At 40.5% G+C, this 25,813-nt stretch overlaps 1 protein-coding gene across 6 annotated transcripts in view; it reads left to right on the top strand.

The window, feature by feature from the left end:
* Nucleotides 1-25,506, top strand: part of Ldd (lipid droplet defective) — a 36,665-nt gene extending 11,159 nt beyond the window's left edge. For 3 of the 6 annotated variants that reach the window (XM_071785723.1, XM_071785724.1, XM_071785720.1), the window contains 38 exons: nt 43-331; nt 432-626; nt 814-1,031; nt 1,160-1,344; nt 1,463-1,977; nt 2,090-2,482; nt 2,607-3,212; nt 3,293-3,490; nt 3,604-3,686; nt 3,768-3,930; nt 4,001-4,182; nt 4,277-4,900; nt 5,083-5,213; nt 5,288-5,610; nt 5,682-5,874; nt 5,972-6,115; nt 6,202-6,522; nt 6,621-7,122; nt 7,276-7,396; nt 7,649-7,839; nt 7,919-8,057; nt 8,194-8,401; nt 9,982-10,122; nt 10,993-11,182; nt 11,287-11,487; nt 11,657-12,196; nt 12,792-12,967; nt 13,725-13,989; nt 14,252-14,348; nt 14,439-14,581; nt 14,668-14,868; nt 15,404-15,584; nt 15,674-15,786; nt 15,862-16,687; nt 16,965-17,113; nt 17,213-17,395; nt 18,605-18,848; nt 23,472-25,506. In XM_071785723.1, coding sequence (XP_071641824.1) covers nt 43-331; nt 432-626; nt 814-1,031; nt 1,160-1,344; nt 1,463-1,977; nt 2,090-2,482; nt 2,607-3,212; nt 3,293-3,490; nt 3,604-3,686; nt 3,768-3,930; nt 4,001-4,182; nt 4,277-4,900; nt 5,083-5,213; nt 5,288-5,610; nt 5,682-5,874; nt 5,972-6,115; nt 6,202-6,522; nt 6,621-7,122; nt 7,276-7,396; nt 7,649-7,839; nt 7,919-8,057; nt 8,194-8,401; nt 9,982-10,122; nt 10,993-11,182; nt 11,287-11,487; nt 11,657-12,196; nt 12,792-12,967; nt 13,725-13,989; nt 14,252-14,348; nt 14,439-14,581; nt 14,668-14,868; nt 15,404-15,584; nt 15,674-15,786; nt 15,862-16,687; nt 16,965-17,113; nt 17,213-17,395; nt 18,605-18,848; nt 23,472-23,600 — 9,703 coding nt within the window. In that variant the 3' untranslated portion in view covers nt 23,601-25,506. The remainder of the gene's footprint in view (nt 1-42; nt 332-431; nt 627-813; nt 1,032-1,159; nt 1,345-1,462; nt 1,978-2,089; nt 2,483-2,606; nt 3,213-3,292; nt 3,491-3,603; nt 3,687-3,767; nt 3,931-4,000; nt 4,183-4,276; nt 4,901-5,082; nt 5,214-5,287; nt 5,611-5,681; nt 5,875-5,971; nt 6,116-6,201; nt 6,523-6,620; nt 7,123-7,275; nt 7,397-7,648; nt 7,840-7,918; nt 8,058-8,193; nt 8,402-9,981; nt 10,123-10,992; nt 11,183-11,286; nt 11,488-11,656; nt 12,197-12,791; nt 12,968-13,724; nt 13,990-14,251; nt 14,349-14,438; nt 14,582-14,667; nt 14,869-15,403; nt 15,585-15,673; nt 15,787-15,861; nt 16,688-16,964; nt 17,114-17,212; nt 17,396-18,604; nt 18,849-23,471) is intronic. The other 3 variants (XM_071785721.1, XM_071785722.1, XM_071785725.1) reach the window with 3 other exon arrangements.
* Nucleotides 25,507-25,813: the final 307 nt, after the last annotated feature.

Raw genomic sequence — 25,813 nt, 5'->3', positions numbered from 1 at the left:
AATATATGAAAATGATCAGTAACACATTACATATGTCTGCAGCGTAGGTTTAATCTGCAAGGTCTTTAACGTGATGGAGAGTCCGTTGTTCGGAATACAGACCAAGAAAAGTTGGAAGAATATTTACGGGCTCGCGTGGGTGACCTCGGTGATTTTCGACAATATCGAGAAGATCGTGGATCAGATCCAGAATCGCGGCCACGTGGCGAGGCTCTCCGACGTTTTGCAGGAGATGCCGCAGACCGAGATACTTGTCGGCACGTTCCTAAGAAATTTATCCCCGGTCATTCTCGATATAGTCGACATGATAACTCTGAGGCCGGTGCCTCTTGTAAGTGACATTTTCCAAATTTATTTGTTTCATTAATTTTGAGCAACCACAATTGCTCCACTCTGCGAGATATATCGTGATAAATGCCCTTTGTCATTAGATATCGGCTATTGACGATTACAAAGAACGTGAAGTAATGTGGCCCTGCATCATAAACGAAAGCGTTGGCGCTGCATTAGAACTAAGAAACGGAAGTCGGGAAGTCGTTAGAGAGATTGAAAGGATCGCTTGCAACCCAACTCTATTTATCAAGGAGTGGAGAGAGCAACCGGTAATAATGAGGGTTCGAAAAATTGTGAGTTTATACTCTATTTAATTAATTTATTAATTTATCTATTCCTTTATCACAAAGAAACAGCTTTTACTGCCGATTAAAATGTATTACAAAATATTTAAAAAAAATAATAGAAAGTAACATAAACCTTTTGAGTTACGAATTATGTGGGAATAGTCACATTGAACACATGTTTATTAATTTTTAGTTCGAGCATGATGAAAATGTAGATTTACCGCCATTCAACTGGACTCTGGGCTACACAAAATTTCGACGATTAGTAACAAAGTTCAGCGATTTGATAAATGACGCTAAAGATGTTGTTTTGGCGGAAGAACCGAAATTGGAGAAATACATAACGACACTCGTGACAGAATCAGACAGCATTATGGAGGAAAGATTTCCAAGCATGCAAAATGATTGGAGGTAAAACTCATATTTTATATTACTTAATGAACGATTAGCGTAATAAAAATATTGTAACTTTAAACTTTTAATACAGTCAGTAGAGAAGCATACGAGATACCTTTTTATTTCCTTATTTTTTATTTCAGAAATACCTTGGATCATATCGACCTAGAGATCGACAAGGCAATCGCACCTTTCGGGAGTGACCTTTCTGCAAGTAAAGTTTGGAAACCATCGGTCAACGTTACTGATCGCGTTCTTATCTTTTTGAAATATGCTTCTAACGTTATTCACAAAACCGCACGTGTCGTGAGCGGTATATTGAAAAACGGTAAATGGATTTTTGAATAATAATAATTATTGTAGAAATATTAACGCTTGTGACTCTTCGACAATTGATATTATTGACTATTTTGATTTGTTTAACTTTTTGCGATTCTATTTTTTAGGCACAGGAAAAATCAGTTTGTTATCCTTGTTAGGATTCGATAGTATCTCCCCTATTACTATTTTCCACGATCAGTTACCTTTCATCCTGTCGACGCTGATAAACGCGATATCCGATCCTGAAATAGACGATCGTATTGTCACAGCATTGGAAAAAAACACTACAATCACATGCTCGATGATATTCGATTGGTTTTCGGATTTTAAAGTCGGTCTAAGTGTCGAGGAGTACAGAACCTTGAAAAATTTCACTTGCGATCTCGATCCTGAGAACTTTAACGTCTACATGGATCTCTATGTGGCGGAAATAACGATCTGGGATAAACCCGCCAGCACATATCGATCTTACGTAGCTTCAATAATCGGCGATTTGTACGATCTTGCTCAAGCTATTAGCACCACAGTCAAGCACAACGTAATTATCGAGCCGCCGTTCTCGAAGAGATATTTGGACCATATGTTGCAGATGATGAAAGAGAGTCTAGAGATTGGGAGCGAAGAGAGTCCTTTGCACAAGGTAAATATGGCTGAACGATAATTGTCATATCTTTTTATAGAAGCGAAAGTTTCAGATTTAATCGAATGATTCTCGCACAAAAATGATGCAGCAAATGACTGTCCTTTTTCAGGAATTAAAGCTAGGTCAAGGATGGTCGAATTACAGATTACTGATGGAGGGCGTGTCGGAGGTTTTGATCCACATTGGCAACGCGTTGAAGAGTGCCGCGATGCACGACAACAAATTGGAAACTTGGCAATTAGCGGAGAATGGCGATACGCGTCAAATGCTGAAGATTCTGGAGGCTCATCCGGAAGAGACTATCGCGTTAGTTGCCACCCTTAGCACGTTCGACGATACGACCAACGAGTTTATGCCCTTCAAGGATATCAGGAAGACTATGTGTACTCAGCATTTTAATTCCGATTATTGGTCCACGACGAACAGAACGCGCTTTCTACAGGAAGTGTGCTCGTTCGATCCTTATCAGTTGCTGAAGACCGCCACGAGCGACGAATACCACGTACGATAAAAGCAACATAATTTAAATGATTCACTTAATCTAACAACACGTTTATTAGGTTTAAATCTCTCTAAAATATTTCTAATAATCCATTTATATTGTTGCATGTTTTTTTTGTCTACAGGATCTTATCACCGGCCGGACAACTGCCTTATCGAGATCGACGCCGATAATTATGTCGTTAACAAAATTATTGGACATTGTCTCGAATTTTACCGCGGCGTCGCCAGGGGTGAGTCTCAGATCGAACATCTTCAACGCGACGACGTGGGGGAGTCTGTCCAACAAAACTTGGGCCCTGATCCTGAGGTCTGAGAAATCCTGGATCCATCAGTATCGAAACTCCGCGTGGTACAGATTCAACATGACGTCATACCGTACGGATTACCTTGTCGGGGCCAGGAAACTGTTTCAGCTCCTGGACTACGTGGTCGATCTCGCGTCCGGCGGAGATATCTGGCAGAAGCTGCGTGTCATATCCGAGACCTCGAAGTACAAGTCGCTGCTAACACTCGCGGAGGATGTGCCTAATCTTTTTATCACGTTCGTCGATACCTTTGTCTCGTCCGAGAGGCTGGACGACTTCATACAGAAGCTCCTTCTCGGCCAAGTGCACCCCTGCGATATTGATCGATACCTGATCCCACCCAGCTACGTGAGGAAGAGGGGCTTGCTGACCAGTATTACGAACTTCTGTCAGGATCCGTTGCTATTCAATGGAAAAAACAACGTAATGTCCGATCGATTGAGTGATGATAGCAATAAATACTAATCGTAAGTTAAATTTTAAATGTTCTTTAAATTAATTAGCAGGACAGCTCCTCTACGCCAAATATGCCTCAATCGGAAAGTGTTTACGAAGCGCAGCTGTTGCAAAAGGTGCAGAAATTTCAAACCACTTTGATTCGCGTTTCGTCAGAAGGCTTCAAGCAGCCGAAAATTCCTGCGTGGTGGACGTCATTCGAAGAAGGCACCTTAAAAGAGTTCGTCGCGCAATATAAGAGAAAGGTAGACACCAACGACAATCTTCACTCATTTATTGACGTTCTCTATAGATATGGATTAGTAATTTGTTAAGCACAAGACTTTGTTAGTTTTTTCCTAATAAAATACGTTTGCAGGACACAAGAACTTTGGCTTATGCGATGGTGAAGAAGTCAATATCGCTTTTAAGAAAGTTTTTGGAAACTCAACCTAACACTGCGTAAGTAAACATGTCACTAAAAAATGATTTATCAGTTAACAATAAAGAAAATTAACGATACATGCAATTTTACGTTTTTAGAAATTGCACGTGGTGCGTTACGCTTCCACTGGAGATTTTAAATTCTCAATTGATGCACCATAATCTCTACTCAAAATTACTTTGTAAAATGAATCGATTAAATATATCGGAAGTGCATAACATCTTGATGAATGACTTCAACTGGAATAAAACAGGCAATATGGTAAGAAATGACGATTATAAACTGCGTGGAAGAGCATTAGCATCAGTTAATTTGAATGAAACCCCATCAGGTCAAAGATTATAAATATCTGAATAAGAAGAAGACGCTAGACGAGTTCTTAGATACGTTCGAAACTACTTTGCATTACATCGCCGATATCCTGATAGATTTCCAAAATGAGACGTATAGTAACAGAGTGGACGAATGCTTTTACAAATTTGTCGGCGGTCCTACGTATTCTAGACCAGGGTTGTAAGTATTTTTATTCTCTTATCGTAAATTACGCGAGCGAAAAATGTCTTTACGCGCCGCGAAGTAATATACTACAATCGTCATTACGTTCAAGGTATGTTACGTTCATTCTGAGTATATTGGACATGCTGGAAAAGAACGTTTACATTCTGGACTCGGCGACCATTCACGAGGGTATCAACAACTTGACCAGATTAGCCGAGAAACACGTGCCGATTTGGAAACCGTTGCGCGACGTGGTGAAAAAGTCCGATCTCGCCGACATCGACGCCGCGCTACCGAACGCCACTATCAACGTGAACGCGATTCTAAGCGACCTGAACACGACCCTGTGCAGGACGAAAGTTGACTGCCAAAACGCGACGGTTCTGTACGATTTTCTCAGCTCGAAGAGAGCGGCCAAGGTTTTCCGATACGATCCGAAGGCGTCGAAGTATCCGTCGGTATCGGACATTTCGAGCCGATTGGCTCGCAGTCTGGACGTGGATCTCATAAGTCGGCAGCTGTCTTTCTGGCGCACAGAGGCTTCCTGGAATCTCGTCTGGCTCAAGGAGATCTTGCTTCATTTGTCCTCGATCCTCGGAGAAGGCGGAAATCTGCTGGACGTCGCTAGTAAAATAGATCTCGACGACGTCACCAGCGTTCTCGGCGTTCCCGATCTCGCCGAGGGCATCGTCAATATATTGAAGGATAAAACAATCGACAAATTATTCGACGGGTATATATTTCGATTATATCATTTTATATGCCAAACGACAAAATGTGTGAATGAAAGGCCACATTCCCCGATAATTTATAAAATTCATCCTCTCAAAAAAACTTCAAAATTATCCATAATTAAAAAATCTATAACACTTAACAATCTGACACTGTATATTAAAAATGTGTATTTTCTTACAGGATGAAAGAACTTCTCGAAGATGTGGAACCGTTCATAGGCGATCACGAAATAATCGATGATTTACATTTACTAATCTCGACATTGGAATCGATGGAGATCTTTAAAAACCTGGGACTGCTGGATATGAAATGTATTAAATTCAAGTTCAAATTTTGTTAGGTTGCACGGCGACTTTTCTTCAAACTAACAGTTTACATTTTACAGATGTTGTCAAAGAAATGTTCGACAATTGGGACTTCGTGCAAACTTATTTGATCGACAGAATTGATATTACCAAAGAGGTCGCTCTCACCTTAGGCCAAGCTAAGATAGACATGCTTTCAGTCTTCATGAAAGAACGTGGCATCATTAGTCTAAAAGATAACATTTGTTCACCCGAGAAGCTTGGCGATATGTTGCACTTCGATAACAATGTCGTGACTGCCGAAGAAGTTAGCTCCGCGCTCTGCCAATTGGAGGACTCCCAGACGCAAAATATCGCTATCGCATTGATGAAGAACTTGAACTTCGATTATATTTTCAAAAACGTAATTAAAGAGTTTTACTTATCGATTCTAAATATGACAAAGATTTGGAAAAATGTTTTTCTTCGTTTTAGTTAATGAGCGCTAATGTGAAAAGTATATTGGCTAACGCAAATTTAACCGAGACCGAAGGGAAAATTATATTGGACAATCTTGGCGTTGTTGCGGAACTATTTCCATTCTTCAAAGACAAGCTATCGGCGAGTTTTTCTTTCGGAAATGAAACAGAACAAAGTGACACGGAAGAAACGAATGAAGAACTATCTAGTAAGTCGTGCGACGTAAAAATCAGCACTATCTTTAGATCCAATTAAATTCAAATAAAATTGTCACTTTTTTCATCAAATTTTGTAAATTTTTTTAGAATCAGATTTTCTAAAGGACTCTAGCAAACTGCTCTGTGGTAAAACATTGATCGATCAAGACGAGGGACAAATTTACAAAATTATTTCCAGCTTGAAGGACAGTAACAAGGCATCCGATCAGAAGGAACTCGATTCTTTGCCAAGTAAGAGATAAGTGAAAGGTACAGAACGATCATTAAATTGTTAAATAAAACAATTTAATGTCAAAAAATTATTTCCTTAATTTCAGATGACTCCTGCAGAGAAACGTATAAAACTGTGCTCGCTATACCCGCCGGAAAGATTATCTGGTCGTACGTTAAGCCTCTGTTACGCGGACAGATTCTTTACGCACCTAATACTACTGTGATCTCCGAGATCATGGCGTTGACGAACGAAACTTTCGTGCAGATGGAACACTTCAGCGTGCTGATGAACAGTGTCGAGAAGACTCTCAAGTCTCTGGCCAATCTTACAGAGATGGGCGACAGTTTGAAGGAATTACAGAGTCTAATGTCCTCCGATATCATGAAGGTTGCGATCAAGTCGTTGGGTGGTGGAAATTTCAAAGGTATTATCTACGTTTCAAGCTTAAAGTTTTTAAAAACTACGTTAAAAAAATACGAACAAGTGTTCTCAGTTAGTTAAAAAAACATTGTCGTCACGTAGGTGACTTTCCCGAGTTGAATCTCAGCGAGATCGCATTGCGGCTGAAAAAATCGAAGAAGCTGATCTCGATGATCGGCATGTTAAACGGTATGATGGGATGCGTGCTGGTGAATAGGACAATAGGATTTTCCACGGAGGAGGAGCTGGAAGTAGCGGCCAGCCGCTTAACCGACACGAACGAGTTTCTGGCCGCGGTGATCTTTTTGGACGACGCTTCTTCGCGTCCGGCAAAGAGATCTCTGGATCACGAATTACCGGACGATATCACCTATAAGATCCGCATGGACGTGGACTCCGTGCCGTCCACCAGGCGAATGAAGAATCAATTTTGGATCCCCGGGCCGGAAAGCAGCTTCATCGAGCATCTCAGGTATCTTCGGGGTTTCATTCAACTTCAGGACTCCGTCGATCGCGCGATCGTGAAGGTGAAAACGCGCAGATACGATCTCAACTGGAAGACGGTGACGCAACAGATGCCGTATCCGTGTTGGAAACACGTACCGTGAGTAATCGATATTCCGTGTCTCGAGATAAGAATCTTGTAACTGTCGAGAGGACGTGGGGATAAATCCATTAGAAATTATAATCTCACTGTCTCTCATTTCACTAACAATTATTTACAGTTATTTGTTAACAAGAAACATAAATGTTATAGATTCCAAACGACACTTTACGAATCTCAAGGTTTGCAAGTGTGCTTCTTCTTCGCGTTAATGATGTGCGTTGGATCGGCCGTCAGGCACATCGTTTGGGAAAGAGAATCACAAAATTCTATGGTACGATTGTCAATATATAACGTCTGTTTTTAATTATCTACAATTCATGTCAGAATTTAAGAGAGAATTTATAATTTTACCATGTAACGTGGAAGACATTTGAAAAATTAAAATACACATCACAAAAATTATAAATAAGATCCGACACGAATTATAGATCATTTAGAGTGAACTTTACAAAATTTTGACATTTAATTTCTAACCGAGAAACGCGGCGCTATAATTATCCATCCCTTGCAATTAATTTTTCAGGTAATGAGCGTGATGGGATTGAAGCCATGGCGAAACACTCTGGCCTGGTTTATCACGTCTTACGCGGAGCTGTCGATCGTGATGATTACGATTTCCATAATTTTACTGGCTGGAAAAATCCTTCCACGCTCGGATCCTCTTGTGGTGCTTATTTTACTTTTCGATTACATCTTCTCTATAGTAACCTTCTGGTAAGTATCTATTTATATTTCCTATTCCTTATATTTTATATTCCGGAATTAATTACTGTAAATCTTAATCACATTTCAGCTATATGCTCTCGACAATATTTAGCTCCGCCAGTCTCTCCGCTGTTACCACGGTCGTCATGTTCCTGTTAACTTACATGCCGTACATCATTGTTATCGCCATGGAGGCCGTATTCGCATTTGGATACAAACTTTTAATCGTGAGTCGAGCCAACTATCTAATCATATTTAGTTTTGCAAAGCAAAAGTGCAACCAAAAATATTGCGGCAATTAAACGCGTGACACTAATGATTCGTTCTATCGTCAAGAATGTCGTAAAATGATTTATTTCTCAGTGCCTGAGCATGTCAACGAGCTTCTGTTACGGATGCCTATACGCGGTGCGAAAAGAAGTTCAAGGCGTCGGTCTTACTTGGGCAAACATGTGGGAGGAATCGAGTCCTGGTGATTCGATGACTTTGGGATTGCTGTTGATAATGATCGCTTTCGACGGTTGTCTGTACGCCGCGATCGGTTACCTCATCGCTAGATACACCGATTCAGGTATAAATTCGAGTCTACTGGTCTACTTTCGGAAATAATTCTGGTGCAGGTGTCAAGAGTACTGTAGTAGAGATTGGCTAACACTGACACTATTTTTCTTCCTCGTGCGAGACCGACCGTGATTGGTAATCACGCGAATACAATTCTTTATATAAAATTGATTTTGTTGACGAGAAAATTTTTCGTGGAGTTCTTGATTTTATCGGTGTAGGTGGTATCTCACATACGATTGTATATCTCTATTTCTCTGTGTTTCAATGCCCCATTTTTGTCACAACTCTCTCGTCGATAACAATTACTAAAATCGTCAGAGCTATGCGGTGGAATTATTTGAAATAAATTATAACAGAGATTATGACTATTCACTTTCAAAAAAAGAAGTCAGAGATTATTAATTTTAATAGCTTCTAATTTGTGATAAAAATGCAGAAGTTATTTCAGATCATAAAACGTTTCACAGTTCATTCTAATATAAATAATACAGTTAAATAATTATTGGATTAATAGTTAATTTGATTAATTTAGTTTAATAAATTATTTAAATATTTTATAAAGTTATCCCCTCTGTGTTTAAAATTATTTCGTAGTATTTATGAAAGAATATTGTAATTAACTAGTAACAAGAAAAAAAGTGGGCTTTGAAAGTAAAACATGGTTAATTGTGCGTGAATTAACTTTATGTAACATTTAATTAATAATTTCATACAAATTATAACTCGTACATTTCGGATCTACTTTGAGCCATCTTCAGCGGTGATGGATAAATTAACTAAATTTAAGCTTTCCAACGAACATAAGGCTATATACTCTCAAATATTTAAAATTTGAATGTACAAAAACACTATAATTTACAAGAGGAAAAGTTAAAGAGAAAAGAAGATTAAATTTTTTATTGTAGCAGCTGATTTCATGATACCAAACATATATAATTGCTTCTCGTAACTCATTGTCAGTTTTATTTCGTGACTTTTTTTGTGTAAGGGCATTACCGATTATTTCCCAGCAGTTTTCTAACGAATAAATAATTTTCAAAATAATGCAATAATTAATGCTAGTATTGAGCCAGAAAGATTCATAGTCTGCAAAATATACGGACTAGACATTGAAACTAACTGGCAAAGAGAAATAAAATCCATTTACTATCAAGTTCAGAGAACTTAAGATAATTAAATTATTAATTAAATATTACATAACGTTAATTCACGCATAATCAACCGCGTTTGACTCACTTTTACTTGTCACTCATTAATTTTAATATCAAGAGTTTTTAGTTAATTAATCATTTATTTAAAAAATATTTTAACGTGTCTCTCCCGCGTGGCTCTCACACAAAAAAATAATAAGATTACGCATATCATCTTGATATGCGGTACCATCACACTGTCATAAACTTTCTACACGTACGTACTCTCCTGAGAGTATAATCACGAGATGCACCTGCGAGAAAAATCCAGGAGAGCGGATCCGACGTGACGAGAGAGAGAAAGAGAGAGAGAGAAGTCGCGTCATTTAAGAGAAGTCGATGAAGAGACCTGGTGAGTTATCTGCGAAACGGACGAGCATTACCGATAATTTTCCAGGTAGGGGCTTTCACGGTTTGAGGTCCCGTAGCTTATGGTGGGCCGACACACGGTCTCTCTATGGCAGGCCGAGCTACCTCGCCTTCGTCAACAACCTCTATTTCACTAACGACGTACTCAACCCCTCAGCCACTTACCAAGGTATCGCACTCTTCCCTGTGCACACGCATGTCACGAAAGTTTGTTTTCAGCTTGCTTCTCGCGCTGCACGCCGACGACGAGCTCGCATGTCGACTGATACGAAGGGCAGGAGCAAAAAGAACGTTTTGATGGACGTAAACTGGGTTAAATTTCATTCCCGCGGTAGCGATGGAAATTATCGTCAACAATTTGGTGTTTATAACAATCTAGAACTTCGGCGTTCGTGTGAAAATTTTCATCGAGAAAATGACTTGTATTTCACGAGCGATATTGTTTGTGTTCTAACATTATGGTTAATTTTTTTATGGCTGTAGTTGTGTCTATTCTTTTTATTCTTGTCATAATATGTGAACGTCATGCTTTTCATATTTTTTTATCTTGAGACGCTTTTATACTCTCGATTTGGTGTTTAAGTATGTAAATACGATTACATCTGCATGAAGTACGTGTGAATGTTGCATATCTTTCGATTTTCTTTTCCCGGTTCCATTTCATTATACTTTTACAATCGGCAAGTATTTTAAGGTCAGGTTATCGTTCATATATATTCTGTATCAATTATATTCTCTACATTTGGTTTATACGATATCTGCACGTATTGCACGCGTAGCATGATGGAGCGTAATTTAAATAAAAAAGAATATTATGTTTGTTCCTGGATTCGATTAAAGGTATCGCAATTAAGTTTAAGAGAGATATTCGTACTTATTGGTATGTATATATATATATATGGAATTGCTTTTTCTTTAAAAATAATTTTTAAACTCGCTTTTTTGATGGTGAGATCGGTAAGAGCTTGCTTTCGATTATACAGGCGTCATTATCGTAAACTTGATGTAAACATGAACTACCATTTGTTGCCGAACGTAGATGACGAGAGCGATCTCAGTAATTTGACGGTGACAGAGAAGCAAATCGGCGTGAAATTCGAGGGTGTCAGGAAGGTCTATCCCACCGAACGAGGTGACGTCGTCGCCGTGGAGGACTTCACTTTAAAGCTCTGCGAGGGCGAAGTAACAAGTCTGCTTGGAAGAAATGGCGCAGGGAAGACTACTATTATGTATGCTAATCTCTCTTTTCGGATTATTATTTTTAATATACTTCGGTATGTCTTAAAATCGAACAAATTCGAAGCGACATCCGTCAATTTTGCGTCTATTACAGCAAGATGCTAACGGGAATGGTGGCGCCGACCAACGGCGAAATTTGCTTGAACGGCGAGGAAGGTTGCAAGCCCGACATAGGAGTGTGTCCGCAGGAAAACGTACTCATCGGCACTCTGACGCCGAGGGAGCATATGCTCTTTTACTGGAAGCTTAAGAAACCTAATGACGATAATAACAATATGCAGAGGAATGTTAACAAGTAAGATACTAAATTTTCAATTTTTTTCGCATAACATAATTTTGTTACGCGTGATTTTAGAAAAAAAAAACGTCCTTTCTTCTCTTAGCTTCTCTGGAAAATTGTTTTGTAATAGCTAACGATCTACTAATTGGAGACAAGTATTACGGGTTCCTTTGTTTTTTTACAGAATGCTGACCTCCTTGGAACTCGGACGGCAAGAACACGAGCCTGTGTCGCGTTTGTCAGGCGGTACACGACGCAGACTTTGCGTGGCCCTGGCCTTCCTCGGCTCGCCACGTTTGGTGATCTTGGACGAGCCCGGCGCCGGAGTGGACCCTGCGGCCCGACGACGGATCTGGCGACTGATCGACCAGCACAGAGTCGGGAGAACCGTGCTCCTGTCGACTCACCATCTGGACGAGGCCGACATGCTGAGCGACACGGTTGTGGTGATGCACAAAGGGAAGATCTTGTGCACCGGCTCGCCACTGTCCTTGAAAACGACGTACGGCACGGGATACAAACTGAACGTGTCTTTCCCGCCCAATCACTATGCCAATGGGGAAGCGGGGATAGGAGGGATAACAGAGACGGTCGACAAAAAGAACCTGAAGGCTCTTCGTGCCGTGGTCGAGGAAGTTATACCGAACACCATGGTAAACGAGGTCTCCGAGTCAGAGGTCACCGTAGCGTTGCCTTTTCAGGGAAAAAATGGCATTAACAATGAGTAAATATCCGAAGTATTAAGCCCCTTGCACAATGCCAGGCAACAGGCAATAGGAACAGGGAATAGAAATCAGAAATCATGTATAAATGCAGAATAAACAGTGACACAGGCAATAGACACAGAGTTTCCGTCACGTTGGAAATTCTGTGCCTATTGCCTATTGCCAACCAATCATAGCATTTGAATTTTTTAGGTTGTAATTAACGATTTTTTGGTTATTTCCTGTTCCTATTGCCTGTTGCCTGGCATTGTGCAAGGGGCTTTAACTATACGCATCGTTGGAAAGTTAAATTAACTTTGTAATTGAGTATCGGGTTGAATTTTCCTAATTTCTTTTTCCGCGTACGACTCATGTAAAAGAACTCACCTAAACACGCATATGGAGACGCCGCAGAATTTAAGAAGAAAGTATGAAATAAATTCTGCTTATTGCACAGTGATTTACGATAATGCCTGCTTGTAATTTACCGTCTTGGCAAATATTTGACGTTTCAAGCCTCGTAATTTATCTTAGAAGGAATTGTTGCAATCATACTAGAGACAAAATCGATTAAACACCTGCGTTTGTGTTTGAGTAAAGCAGTGGATATTTCAGCATCGCGCAAGTGGCGAAGGCGTTGGAAGACAATCGTAAGCTTTTGGGATTCTCGCACTTCTCATTGGAGTGCGACACTCTGGAAAGAGTCTTCTTGGATCTTTGCGCGCGGGCAGACAACGGATCGAGCGTTATCAGAGCGAGCCAAGATAGCGTCATTAATGTGGAGCACGTCGGTGAGAAATGTTCTACGTGTATGGTGTGGCATGCATAAAATTCACCTTCTTAATTAAAAGCGCTCTTTCATTGTTTAGATTTTTATGGGATTTAAAGAAAATAAAAAAAAAGAGTAAGAAAGAATTAAAAATAGAATAGGTAATAAATTTGTAGTTTTTTGTAAATGCAAAACTTAGAAATTAGATAACATTAACAAATTTGGCAATAAGAGCCGTAGGCGTGGTAATTAGTGTGCGCTATATAATTTATTATAATCTAAACTAATTACCACGCCTGGCTCTTATTTATTATAATTTAAACCAATTAAATAAGATTAGCGTTTCGACCTAAAGAAAGAGTCAAAAAGTACGTTAATCTTATTTAATTAGTTTAGATTATAATAAATTATATAGCGCACTAATTACCGCGCCTGACTCTTATTGCCAAATTTTTTACACATTATCTAATTTATTCAAGAGAATCTTTATATATTTTTATTTATTGTTAGAAATTGGTTTCATAATTTTAAAGCTACAATATATTAGACAAAAAAAAAAGAAGAACCTAAAGAAAAAAGAAATAAAATAAATAATAAAATTATTAATTATTACGTTAGATTGTACCACTCAAAATTGCTATTGCTTGGATATTTAATTAAGCAAATGTCCAGATTGAAACAAATTAGATTTATTATTTTGCAAGGATAGACGTTTAGTTTAATTGGCTTTCAATCAACGTAAGTGTTTAGAGAAAAATAAAAATTTTTTATTTGCATAGAAGTTCCCGTATTAGACGACAATATCGATTTAATTACCGATACAGTACTGAAACCCTCGCCAATTCGACAAATGAAAGCCATGATAAAAAAAAGGCTATGGCATTTCGCAAGAGACTGGAGGGCGCCGTTAGCCGCGCTCGTTTTACCAACCATGTTCGTTGCGGTCGCTATGGGATTTTCTCTGATACGGCCACCGTCCGAGAATGAGCCGCCTCTGGCTTTGACTCCCAAACTTTATGACACCCATCCGACTTACTTCTACAGGTAAGAAAAATTTAATAAAAAGGTTTTAATAAAAAGCAAAAAGGATAAAGCGGGGCAAAAATCTCGTTGATATAAAAATACTAATTGTACGATCTGCTTTATTATATTATTTATATTATACTATTTATTATATGTTATATATGATATTTATTATTATACTTCTGCAGATTAGAGCTTTAAATTCGATCAAACTGAATTAAATTAAATATTTATTTTCTACCTAATATTCTTAATCTCGTTTTTTTTATATTTTATCTTGCAGTATCGACAGTAATGACCAGTTCCTACAGCATGTATCTATGCAGCTGCACGATCGCTTCGGAGATGATTATGCTGGTGCATGGCAAACTTTACCTAATGTACGAACGAGTGATAATTATTTCTTTATGAGAACTTCAAATAAGTTCAAATTACAAACAACTACGCATTTATCTCAAATAATTCCATAGGATACCGGAACCTGCGAATGTGTGAACGGTCAACAAACTTGTCGAGGCGTTTCTAAACCTATTGAAGGTCTTCTTCAAACCCTACCTGGCCGACCTACTCTGGATTGGATAGTCTCGACACATCAGGAATACATAGAGAAACGGTAAATTTCGCTAAAACGTTAAAATGATGGAATCTCAGGAGTATTGAGATCCGATCGAAATTTTTTGAACAAACAACGACTCGTAGATACGGCGGGTGGTCTCTGACGCACTCCAAGGAGGATCCCCTTTTTATCGTTTGGTACAATAATAAAGGTCACCATTCGATGCCGGCGTATCTGAACGCCCTCAACGAGGCAATCCTGCGAGCATCCGGGGTGCGAGGACACTTAACCACACTCAATCACCCCTTGAAGCTATCGAGCGATCAGCTGAATCGAACGACACTGTAAGCGTTTACCTCTAATGTCGCGACAAATCGCGGGAAAAATCTTTCTCGCAGATATTTCTCGTTACGCAATCGTTATGCGCGCCTGCGGGATTAATTAACTACAAAATTTTACGCGATGGGATGCGGGCGGATTCCGGATCAAATGGATAAGCGAAGACGTTTGCGCGCGGTTCGAGGCTTTTGAACCCAAAAGGATCGACGAGCGAAATATCCATGGACGGCGTAGACGGTTTCGTTTACTTTTAATTAACGTACCGCATCATTCGGTATTCATGCAGCGATAGTTTGACGCTCGGGGCGCATGTTTCAACGTTACATTGCAAAATTCTACTTGTATCGTCAAATCACGAACGATACTTTCGTTTGTTTTTCATGTTTAATAAAATCAAATACGTGCATTGTAGAAGTATACCCGCACAATCGTTCTTTAAATCGTTCCGTAAATTTTTACAGCAATTGGATCGTATCGTTTAAACGTCATTTCAGGAACAGAAATTCAGAAATTTCATTTCGTTATATTTTATTTCTTCAGATTGCAACATGTGTCGGACGTCGGCATAGCGTTGGTACTTTTGATAGCTTTCAGTTTGGTTGGAGCTCAGGGAGCGAAGGAGATAGTCAGAGAACGATTGTCAGAGGAGAAGAGAATACTTTACTTGGCTGGAGTTCATCCTATCACGTACTGGACGACAATTTTAATTTGGGATTTCATAGTGAGTTATTAGCAGAAATTTCTTCAATATGCTAAAAGCGAATCTTCTTTTAATACGATCTCAAATATTATTAATATTTCTTTTTTTAGGTATTCATTTGTTCTATCTGCCTAGCGGTAATTGTTTTCGAGATCTTTGGTTTATCAGCCTACGTTGCGAAAGATAATCTGGCCGGTGTCTGTCTTCTGTTAATTATGTTCGCGTAAGCATTCGCGTTTTAATTGACTGCTATAAAATTGATATAACGTAAATATCTTTAAAATATTTATCATGTTAGATGGGCGGCGTTACCGTTTTCGCATCTAGCCGAAAAAGCGTTCGACGACTCGAGCCTGTCCAACATGGTGCTCTTCTGCGTAAACACCTTCATAGGCGTGGCTTCCCTAGCGACTATTTTAGTCCTCGACATCCTGGGCAGAAGTAAAACGGCCGAAGACGCGAGGAACATCCTACATTACATTCTAATGATCTTCCCGCAATATACCCTCGGCGACGGGTTAGTCGAGATCACGAAGAACGACATCACCGCCGAATTGTTGCAAAGATTTCACATGGACACTTACAAGTCCCCGCTCGGCTGGGATCTCCTCGGCTTCCATTACGTCTACCTGTTTGTAATCGGGGCGATTCTATTCGTGCTGAATCTGATAATCGAGTGTCGAGTCCTGCCTAACCTGAGGCAGCGGAAGATCGGTTACGAGGCGGTGCAGGAAGACGAGGACGTTGCCAGGGAGAGACTGAGAGTTGAGACGGGAATGGTTGACGACACCCTGAAGACCATAAAACTGAGGAAGGAATACAAGAGCGTGTACGGGACAAATGTCGCCGTGCAAAATTTAAGTTTCGGCGTACAGGCCGGGAAGTGCTTCGGTCTCCTGGGGGTGAACGGGGCCGGAAAAAGCACGACATTCAAGATGCTGACAACGGAAATCATTCCTACGGCCGGGAAGATTATTCTGAAGGGGGAAGAGATTGGCGGGAGACCGTTGTGTAATGGCGAAGTCGGCTACTGCCCGCAGAGTGATGCCCTGGACGGATTCCTCACACCCCACCAGTGTTTAACGATTCACGGTGAAGTCTGCGGGTTGAGCAACGTTCCTAAGGTAGATGAAAAATAAATGGACTTAAAGAGAAATACATGTACATATAAATAATATAATTTTTTATTGAAACTCCACTCTGTTGATCAAAACTTGATAGAATTTTTAAATTAATATCTATATTTTATTTGTGTTATATTTTAGAGAAGCATTGTTGAAGATATTCTTGTAAGCTTTCCTAAATTCTTTTGTCTCAGAGCTGCAGAAGTTTTAAGAGTTAAATTTGCAGGCGCAAAAGCTCGGAATTGGAAAATACCAGGAATTTCATTTATTATTTCAGGCTGTGGAGATAACGCTGAAGAGGTTCGATCTACTCAAGTATGCTCATAGAAGGGTCTCCGGTCTCAGCGGCGGTAACAAAAGGAAGCTGTGCGCCGCAATAAGCGTCATGGTTCCTGCCGCAGTAGTTCTCATGGACGAGCCCACGAGGTACTTGGCATAATTTTACAACTAAGTTAAACGATTGTTAATCTCGCGCAAGAGTTACTTAATTCCGTTAATATTGTTATGTTCGCTCGTGTGTATTAGCGGAATGGATCCCGCGACGAAGAGTCTCGTGGCCAGAGCCGTGAGACAAGTGACGAGGAGTCAGGGATGCGTCATATTAACGTCGCATAGCGTCGCCGAATGCGAAAACCTTTGCACAAGGGTGGGCATCCTCGCCAGAGCCGGTCTCAGGTGTATAGGAACGCCGCAGCATTTGAAGCACAAGTAAGATTACATCAAACTTTCTTTTTCGTAGAATAGCGCGTCTCTTTTAACCCCCGGATATTTCCCAGCAGACTCATAAACCGTGCACAGAAAGCTCCGGCGCTTTTATCAGTTCTGATTTTCCGTTCCTGTTTGCAATCCTTTTCTCCGGCCCGACTGGTGAACTTACGACGGATCCTTATGGTCCCGTAGCTTAACGAATGTATTCTTCAATTGAAATCTCTTATCTTTATATCATCTCATCTCGTTGAATAATCCTCTTGAGAGAAGTAAGGCGATACAGTGGAAACGTGGCGTGGGAAAGAATCGATGGTTGTGGTTCATTAGGTGGCCGGTACGAGGTCACCGGCTTAAACCCACAAATATTTTTCCCTTAGTAATTTAATCAAAGAAAATTTTGAGGAGTTACCACAACGCATTTAATTAGACCGCCGGAGGATTTAATTAAATCTAACTTCTCTCGCGATGCTCTTACGTTTCAGAAGGCTAACCTTTTCGCTGACTTTGATTTCTTAAAAATAGTGTAACAAAAATGAATCTTACTCGACATTATCGGTAATGAGACAACAAAGCCAGTCTTTTTGGTTAGTTATTCTAACTGAAATCTGACTGAAATCGATTAAATGTGCAAAAAGGAATCTATATTAAACGCGTCATGATTTATTCGGAATAATAACGTAGCATACGAAAAATATTTAACTGCTAAGGTCCTAAAGTGCCCTCGGGGGGGGGAGGGGGATCCCTCTTTCATCTTTTTACCATACCGATTCTTTCCTTCCCGCAGTGTTTTTCGCCATCGAGGGTAGAATTTACGATATGGTCTACGTTAGTAACCTATCCTGCAATCCGCTCTCGTATGTTGCGGAGAAGTACGTTGAATGATAAAGAATGGCGAATGCACTTTGTTACGGTATAGAGAGCGCAGTAAAAGCCAGTCCCCCCCTGTGTCCTTCGTCCAGGCCGAGTTTGAAATATAGATCCGCGTCCCCCGCGATCGAAGGCAACGAGCAAAGTGAATAAATCGTAAATTTAAGAATGCTAATAAAACCGGTTTCTCTCTTACGACCGCTGCGATCTTTATAACACGTTCTTGCCCTCCAGAATAATTTTTGCATCACGATTTCTTTATTGCACGGCCATCATAGTTAATTCAAGTGCCAATTGAAACGTGCGTCGCCTTGAGAACTGTAAAATCGATTTGACTTTTAGATTCAGCGAAGGATACATCGCCTTCCTGAGATTTGGCCAGCCAGTTTCCGCCACGGATCTTAGGAGGGTTATCCTGAAATATCTGCCGCAGGCGATCATCTCTTCGAAGCAAGCAACGGCTGCTCGGCTTTTGCTACCACGGAGTCAGGACATGGCGCTCAGTGTGAGCTTCAGCATGCTGAAGCTCCTGGCGGAGGAGCTTAAGGCCACGGACTACACACTCACACAGAGCTCGCTGGATCAGGTCAGTGAATCCAATTCAACGATACAGCGTTTCGTGGAATTCTTATCAATTTTGATTTTCAAATGTCCCGTCTCTCGTGAAGCTTTACAACGTATTATCTCGAACGTGCTCCCGGGATTGAAGCACGCTATTGTCGTCGTACGTGAAATTACGTCAACGTCGATCCCCGCATATATTATCATTTCTGAAATCGTGTTGCGGTACGCGAAGTCTAAAGTATTTAAGATAGACGTACACTTGCCGAGAGTTTACGAGCGCGATATTTAATTCTTGCAACGTGACCTTCCGGGTGAGCATCCGGCGGTGAATACGCATCGGCGGCGGCGGCGCGATATTCTAAGGGCTTGTCTTCAGCAGATGATGCACCGCCGCGGCGCGGCGCACAGTACCTCTTCCTGTCGTCCAAAGACGATCCGCCGTTTTCGTCCCACCGATCCTGACGGATATTAATGGATCCGCCCCGTCTCGTAGTTCGCTTACATACATCCCCGCGATGGTTTACAAGCTGCAGAGAGGCGGGAAATTCGCCCACACCGGCTGGTTGCCTCTAAGCTCGCCTAAATGCTTTCCGGATAGCTATATAACGCGCTGTACCAACCCTTTCTTCTCCCTCCCTGCGAAAACTGTTGTTAATTAACCGCCTCCCCTTCCCCCTTTTCTCTCTCTCTCTCTCTCTCTCTCTCTCTCTCTCTCTCTCTCTCTCTCTCTCTCTCGAAAGAGAGAGATTCTTCCCCCTCTCTCTGAAATAATTCACCATCTGAATAATGAAGCCCGAATCTTGTCGAAATTGTCGAGTATAAATCTTATGCACACGATATGCTTTCCCGCATTCCGCTCTGCATTCGAAGCCCTTGCGCGTCGTGCGTTGCAATAACGATTGTCTTCCACGCTCGCTTCAATGCGAGCGAATTGCGAACGTTTCTCGGTAAATGCATATTGTTGGCGTATGCAAGTCAGCGCGACGGTAAATGCACATCAAAGCGCCGAAGTCCCTTCCGCGCGCATTTCTCGAGTCGCGTATTTAACGTCATTATTCGCCGCGAACGCGTCGGAACGATGCAATTGAGGCGCAATTAAATTAACTGCAATGAAATTAAAATCACATGACGCGCCGGTAGCTTTCTTTCACGTTTGCGCGACGCCCGCCGCGTTGCCGTGTGCGTGAAGAATTTTTTTGCCGTCCCGTTCGAATCTCTGTCCTCGCGTGTCATTCCAGTAAATCCAGAGTGTGTAACTAAGCTTAAACGAAATTGCACATAGGCTGCCCTATCTCTCTTTCTCTTTCTGTTGCTCTCTCTCTTTCTCTCTTTCTCCCCGATAAACTTACGGACGCTCGCAAAACGTGCCGCGCTTTTTCTCTCGCGTTTTTAACCGGGAATAAAATTTTTTAAAAGCGACGCAACTGTCGTGTAATTGAGTGGCTTGCGTGTCCGACTTACGGACGGACAAATTATGTCCAATGTGTCCGTTTGTCGCGGCGAGGCGAGGGCGGCGCGCCGGGAGAGGATGTATTTGCACGCGGAGGGATGCACGCGGGGCAGCCGGACGCTGAAATTTGCATTTCGCGTAGCCACCGTCTTACCGCCGAACTTCCGCCGGCTCTTCGCGACTCTTTGAGAAATTTACCGCGCGCAAAGCGGCCGCCGACTCGCATTTGCATAAGCCGGTTAATAAAGAAAAATTTTAATTTTGAGGCTAATTAAAAAACTTCTTACATATAAATCTTCATAGGTCGTACGAAGACGTTAGCTTTAATTAACACGCCCTCACGCACGAGGAGTAACGTCACGATATTACGTCGTTATTAATTATTTTCGCAAATTGTACGCGACGCATCCGACCGGATAAAAATCTGAAAATTGCAAAAAATTCAGTTGTGCGAGCGCGCGAGGAGAATTCCCGGCGACGGCGTGATACGAGCTTTAAAAAAAAAATGGTCATTACGACGGCACATAAAGCTTGCAATCGCCTCGCTTTGTTTTTCTCAAATTCAAGTTTTATATAAACCGTTGTCCGGCTGAGAATAATGAAACAGGATTTAAATAAAACTTTACAGCGAAAGCACTATTTTATATTTACGCCGTAAAACTATTCACAGCTGTTTCCTATCCATTCCGATTTACGCGCTGGAATAATGTAGCGGAGTCTATTTCACTCGCGCATCGTGAACTTTATTGTGCCATATACGAATGCGAATTAGGAATTTATTGCATCACCAGACGTGCAAAAAAAAATCCTCGAAATAACATGAAGTTATGGAGAAACGGCATTAACGATAAAGATTTTTTTTTCACTCGTTTTGCAACTCTTTTCGACAATACATTATTCAGTGTTTCGCGACTTGGTTGCGAGCGACGATCGTAAATCACGCAACGGTGAGTTGCGCGACAACGAAATCGCCGGTATATACGAGTATGTAGATCTTACGGTCCTGAAAAGTGTGTGCGCGATCCATTTCCAACTATTCTTCACAGTTCTACGGCGTCTGAAAATTCTAAGAAGCGGTTCCAGATCGAAATGAACCTTCGGCGCTTGAGGGAAGGCGGGAATTGAAATCGTTGCGTTGAGTGATCGATCGATCCCGATGAAAAACGTGCGATTTTTATTTCGTGGAATGAGAAACGTGAATTGCAGCAAATAATGCACTTCTAAAAATTTGTTTACTTTTTTCTTACATTTCACTAATGCGACGATCATTATAAGCTATTATTCGCGTTATTAAAAATGTGACGAAGGATTCGGACAATAGTAGATTTCGTAAATGTAATATAATCCATTGGGAGATTGAGACAAGAACCCTCGCGAATAAAATATCAATATCCACTGTGAGAGTGAATTAAGACGTGCGAGAAATTTCAAGAGGAGCGTTATCGAATGCGATGAATAATGGGAGCTTAATTGATCACTTATAAGGCGGCGCGTTGGCAAAGTGAGAGAAATTCAGTACTTGAAACGAAGAAGTGGTTTTATGGAATCTTTTTGTCATCAGAAATAGAATCACCTTTTCAACCAATAATGCGAACGATCTATCAGCCCGCGACGTTTTGCAATTTCTACGTAATTGGTTCATTCTGAAAATATTGACGCATGCGACAATTTACCGCACAATTGCATTTCGTTCTTCTTCGAATTCGGGGAACTCTTTCGGGATTATCATTGCTAATTGTTACTAGCGAGAAGAGAAGTTTACGCTCACCGTTTCCGCGCCGGAAAACACTGTCATCCGCCCTCTCCTGTGGGCGTATTTAAATCGTCATTAAATACAAACTTGCGTCACGTATTCATCCCCGTTTCTTGAAACTTGGTCCATGCGAACATTAAGGGCTGCCATGAACCTCCGTTGTTTTGTAAGCTTCTCGAGTAACGACAATAGCAACAGCTCAAGTTAGCGCGGTTCGGAATATAAATTAAGTTCTAAGTACGGTAGTAAACTGGGTCGGGTCGAATCTAAGAACTTGCTTACCGCAATACCACAGAAAATGATCTGCGCGGAAGTCTTCTTCTAAGAGTTTCGCAACCGCGTGCACTCATCCTTCGGAAAATCAAGGGCACTTACGTAAATAAAATCTAAAATCAACAATTGTCAGTACGAATTTTATTTGGGAGCAAAATTGAAAAAATGGTGGTTGCCACAATGTTAAAGAATAAATTCATCAAATTATTGAGAACTAAAATTAAAACGTTTTGGCAAATTAAATTACTCATATTATTTTGTATTCTATCAAGAAATATTACAATAATTCAGAAGTAATTGCGCATTTAAAATTTGTATTTCATGCAAATAATATTAATGCACACTTCATTGTATTATTAATAATACTTGGCAATTTTTTCCGATTTAGGCGCTCAATTTGTTTCTCTTGTGATAATTACAATACAATCACAAACGGTAAATTTTTAATATCAAGCTATCTAACGATAGCCAGCTCGGCCCGTATATTTTCCAAGAAAAAGATCGTTCCAAGTTTACCCGCGGCGTCAGGACATTATGTAAATGCATTTCTCACCGTGACGCAAAGACGGTACGGCGATCTCGCAAACAAAGTGGGAATTTTTTGCAGTATCGCGGCGTGTTTGTATGTAAACCGGGGGCGAACTTGGCCGGTCGGGAAAGTTTTGAGATTTTTATGGGTCTTCGTTGCAAGTAAAGCCCTTCGTCCTGCCGCCCACCGCCCGCCGTTCGCCCATCGCCGTTGCGAGAACGTGTTTCAACGCGAAGCACGCACGAAACTGCACCGACGCAACGACCCAAAGTTTGCACCCAGTTCTCGGTGGAACTTCAGTTTTGCGACTCGCAGCCGCGATAATTGCAGGCGCGAGTGTTACGCGAGGTTTGATCGGCAAAGCAAAATTGCGCGTTCCATGGAAGTACCTCCAAATGTTGCAGACATTTGTTACGAAGAAAAAGAAAATTATCCGTCGAAAAACTAATATTACGAATAAAGTTTTCGTCAGTTCACTTGCCGTTGGAACTTTAATTCCAAGAGGATACCCGACACATTCCATTATAAAGTCTAACGCGTTAAAATTCTTTCGTCCTTTCTTTTCACAGCGGCCGAGTTGATTTTTTATGATAATTAGTCCGCGGATTACGCGTCACATAATCTGCTGTGGAATGTGCAGGTCCTGGTGACTTTCTCGGAGGAGCTGGACGACGAGGCCGTCGACGTGGCTGTCTTCGGCCAGGGCAGCAGGAACAGCGTGCCCAACATGTACTCCAGCATGGATACCATTCACATGGACACGTTTTGAACGTGTGCCGTTTAATTAGGCTAAGCTTCGGAAGCGTTTCGCTTCAACTAGACGCGCAGAATTAATTGAAGTTTTACGTTTTCACTCGGTAAAGCCTCTCCTGTTCGTCGTACTCCAGCGGCGCGCATTTTCGTGGCGATTACTGTGATAGTTTGCCTTTACGTTCGACGCCACGGCAAAACGCGCGATTCTTACGAGTTTAAAGAAAAAGAAAGGAACAGCTTGTGATTTTCTTACATGGTTTTTCCCGAGAGAAAAGATCCATTTTTTGAACCGGGTCTCAGAAAAGAATTCGCGACGAAACAGCTTCGACTCAGTCTCGGATTTAATTTGTAAATATCATATTTTTCTGGCAATTATGATTTAGCAATAATTCTAGAATTATTAGTCTCTTTTTAATAGAGTGTAAATGTGTGTAAGTACGTTTTTAGAATTAGAAAATTAAGGAATATGTATAAGTAGGGTTTTAGCAACAGATATTCTTCGCTGCTGACAGAGTGGACGCCCGTGTTGGGAATCAATGCATGATTTATTTAAACAATGTATATTTGTAAGAGCGAGAAAAATATCGAGTGGCTGGTAAGGGTGATTGGTGAGGGTGATTGGTGAGGGAATTGAACTAACTAGAAACATTTCGTATTCCTTTAGCGAAGATTGCAAGTATCAGTAAAATCATTAAAAAATATCGATAATTACATTAATTTTATAATATTTCGAATAATTGTGACAGTATTCCATCGTATCGCTATAATTATTAGCGGCCCGTCTATTTTACACGATATTTTGTATTAAGTAAGCTGTCGATAAATATCGCTCGAGCAATTATAACGGAATATTAGACATCAATATCTTTTCACATGCCAACTGATCTAATGCCGCTGCCTATATTACAATCGAAATATTTTATATAATCGATATACAATTATACACACACGTTGACAAATATATTACATAGCTAAATATACTCGAGAAATAATTGTATGCCACTCAATATGGAGAAATTTATTAAATAATTATGTAAATTTATTAAAATTCCCATTAATTGAATACGCGCGCAAATAATGTAATTATTTGTTTAATTAAAAACGTGTAGACATAAGGGTAAATCAATTTTATCGGGTATAGGAGAGACGACCACTCGTACGTCCGCGTTTTGCTTCGTTTTCGTTCATATTTTGCCGTGGCCCCGACATTGCAATTTCGAAAACAGAGAATCCCACGGGCGATACCTCTCCCATCAATTTTCGCCGAAGGCGATTATCGACGAGTATACGTTTGACACACCCGAACTGACTGGTTAAATATTGCCGGCGAGAATCGTGCCCATATGTACAAGCCCAGGGCTTTTATTTGTCGCGCTTGACGATGCGACATCGACTCATAGAAACACGAAGATCGATGTTTACGCGTTCGCGAATGGCGTAAAAATTGAAAGGAGGCGCAACAATAAAGCGCGAGACGATGGAATTTATTGCCGCGGATCGAAGGCAAAGAGCGATCGAAGGGGATGAAAGCACGTGCTTTCAGAATGGAATACGTATACGGGGTAGGTACACGTCCCGAATTGTCCAAACTTCAAATATAAAGTTTCGCTTGGAATAGAATTTTTCATTAACGGGAACGAGATAACGATAGCGTTGAGACTCAAATGTTATTGAGGGAAAAAGCAACAATAAAAAATTCAATGAATTGCGGGTTAAATAAGTTTCAAAAAAATTCACGACTTTCTGATACATTGTTTCATATCATCTCGGATTCGCTATAGTATGAAATTTTATTGAAATTATTTAGTATTTATACATTTTAATTGCGAATTTCTATTCGAACATCATTTGATTATATTTATCAAACGTTTTTGTATTTCGTATGAAATGTGAGCAGTAATAAAAAGCAACGAATTAATTAATATTTATACCATTTGAGATATATAATAAATCGAAAACGTTACTTCACGCAACGAACTGCTGAAACGCATCGAAATTGTTCCGTGTTCTTCATTAATTTTTATTCATGAAAAGAGAGAATTGCGAATAAAAACGAATATCAGAAGCGCGAAATATTTGTATTATCATTATTAATCACGTAAATTTGCAGATTTAAAATGTGTAAAATGCGATATTGTGTGTATTAAATAGTTCGCGGTGGCGATAAATTGATATTAACGTGATAATTGCGTTTTATTCACTCAACATAAAGATCAAAGCGATAGGGAA

The sequence above is a fragment of the Temnothorax longispinosus genome, chromosome 8 (assembly GCF_030848805.1).
Source record: "Temnothorax longispinosus isolate EJ_2023e chromosome 8, Tlon_JGU_v1, whole genome shotgun sequence".
Classification (NCBI taxonomy): domain Eukaryota; kingdom Metazoa; phylum Arthropoda; class Insecta; order Hymenoptera; family Formicidae; genus Temnothorax; species Temnothorax longispinosus.
The sequence above is the reverse complement of the archived record's forward strand: the minus strand, read 5'-3'. Positions and strand labels throughout refer to the sequence as shown.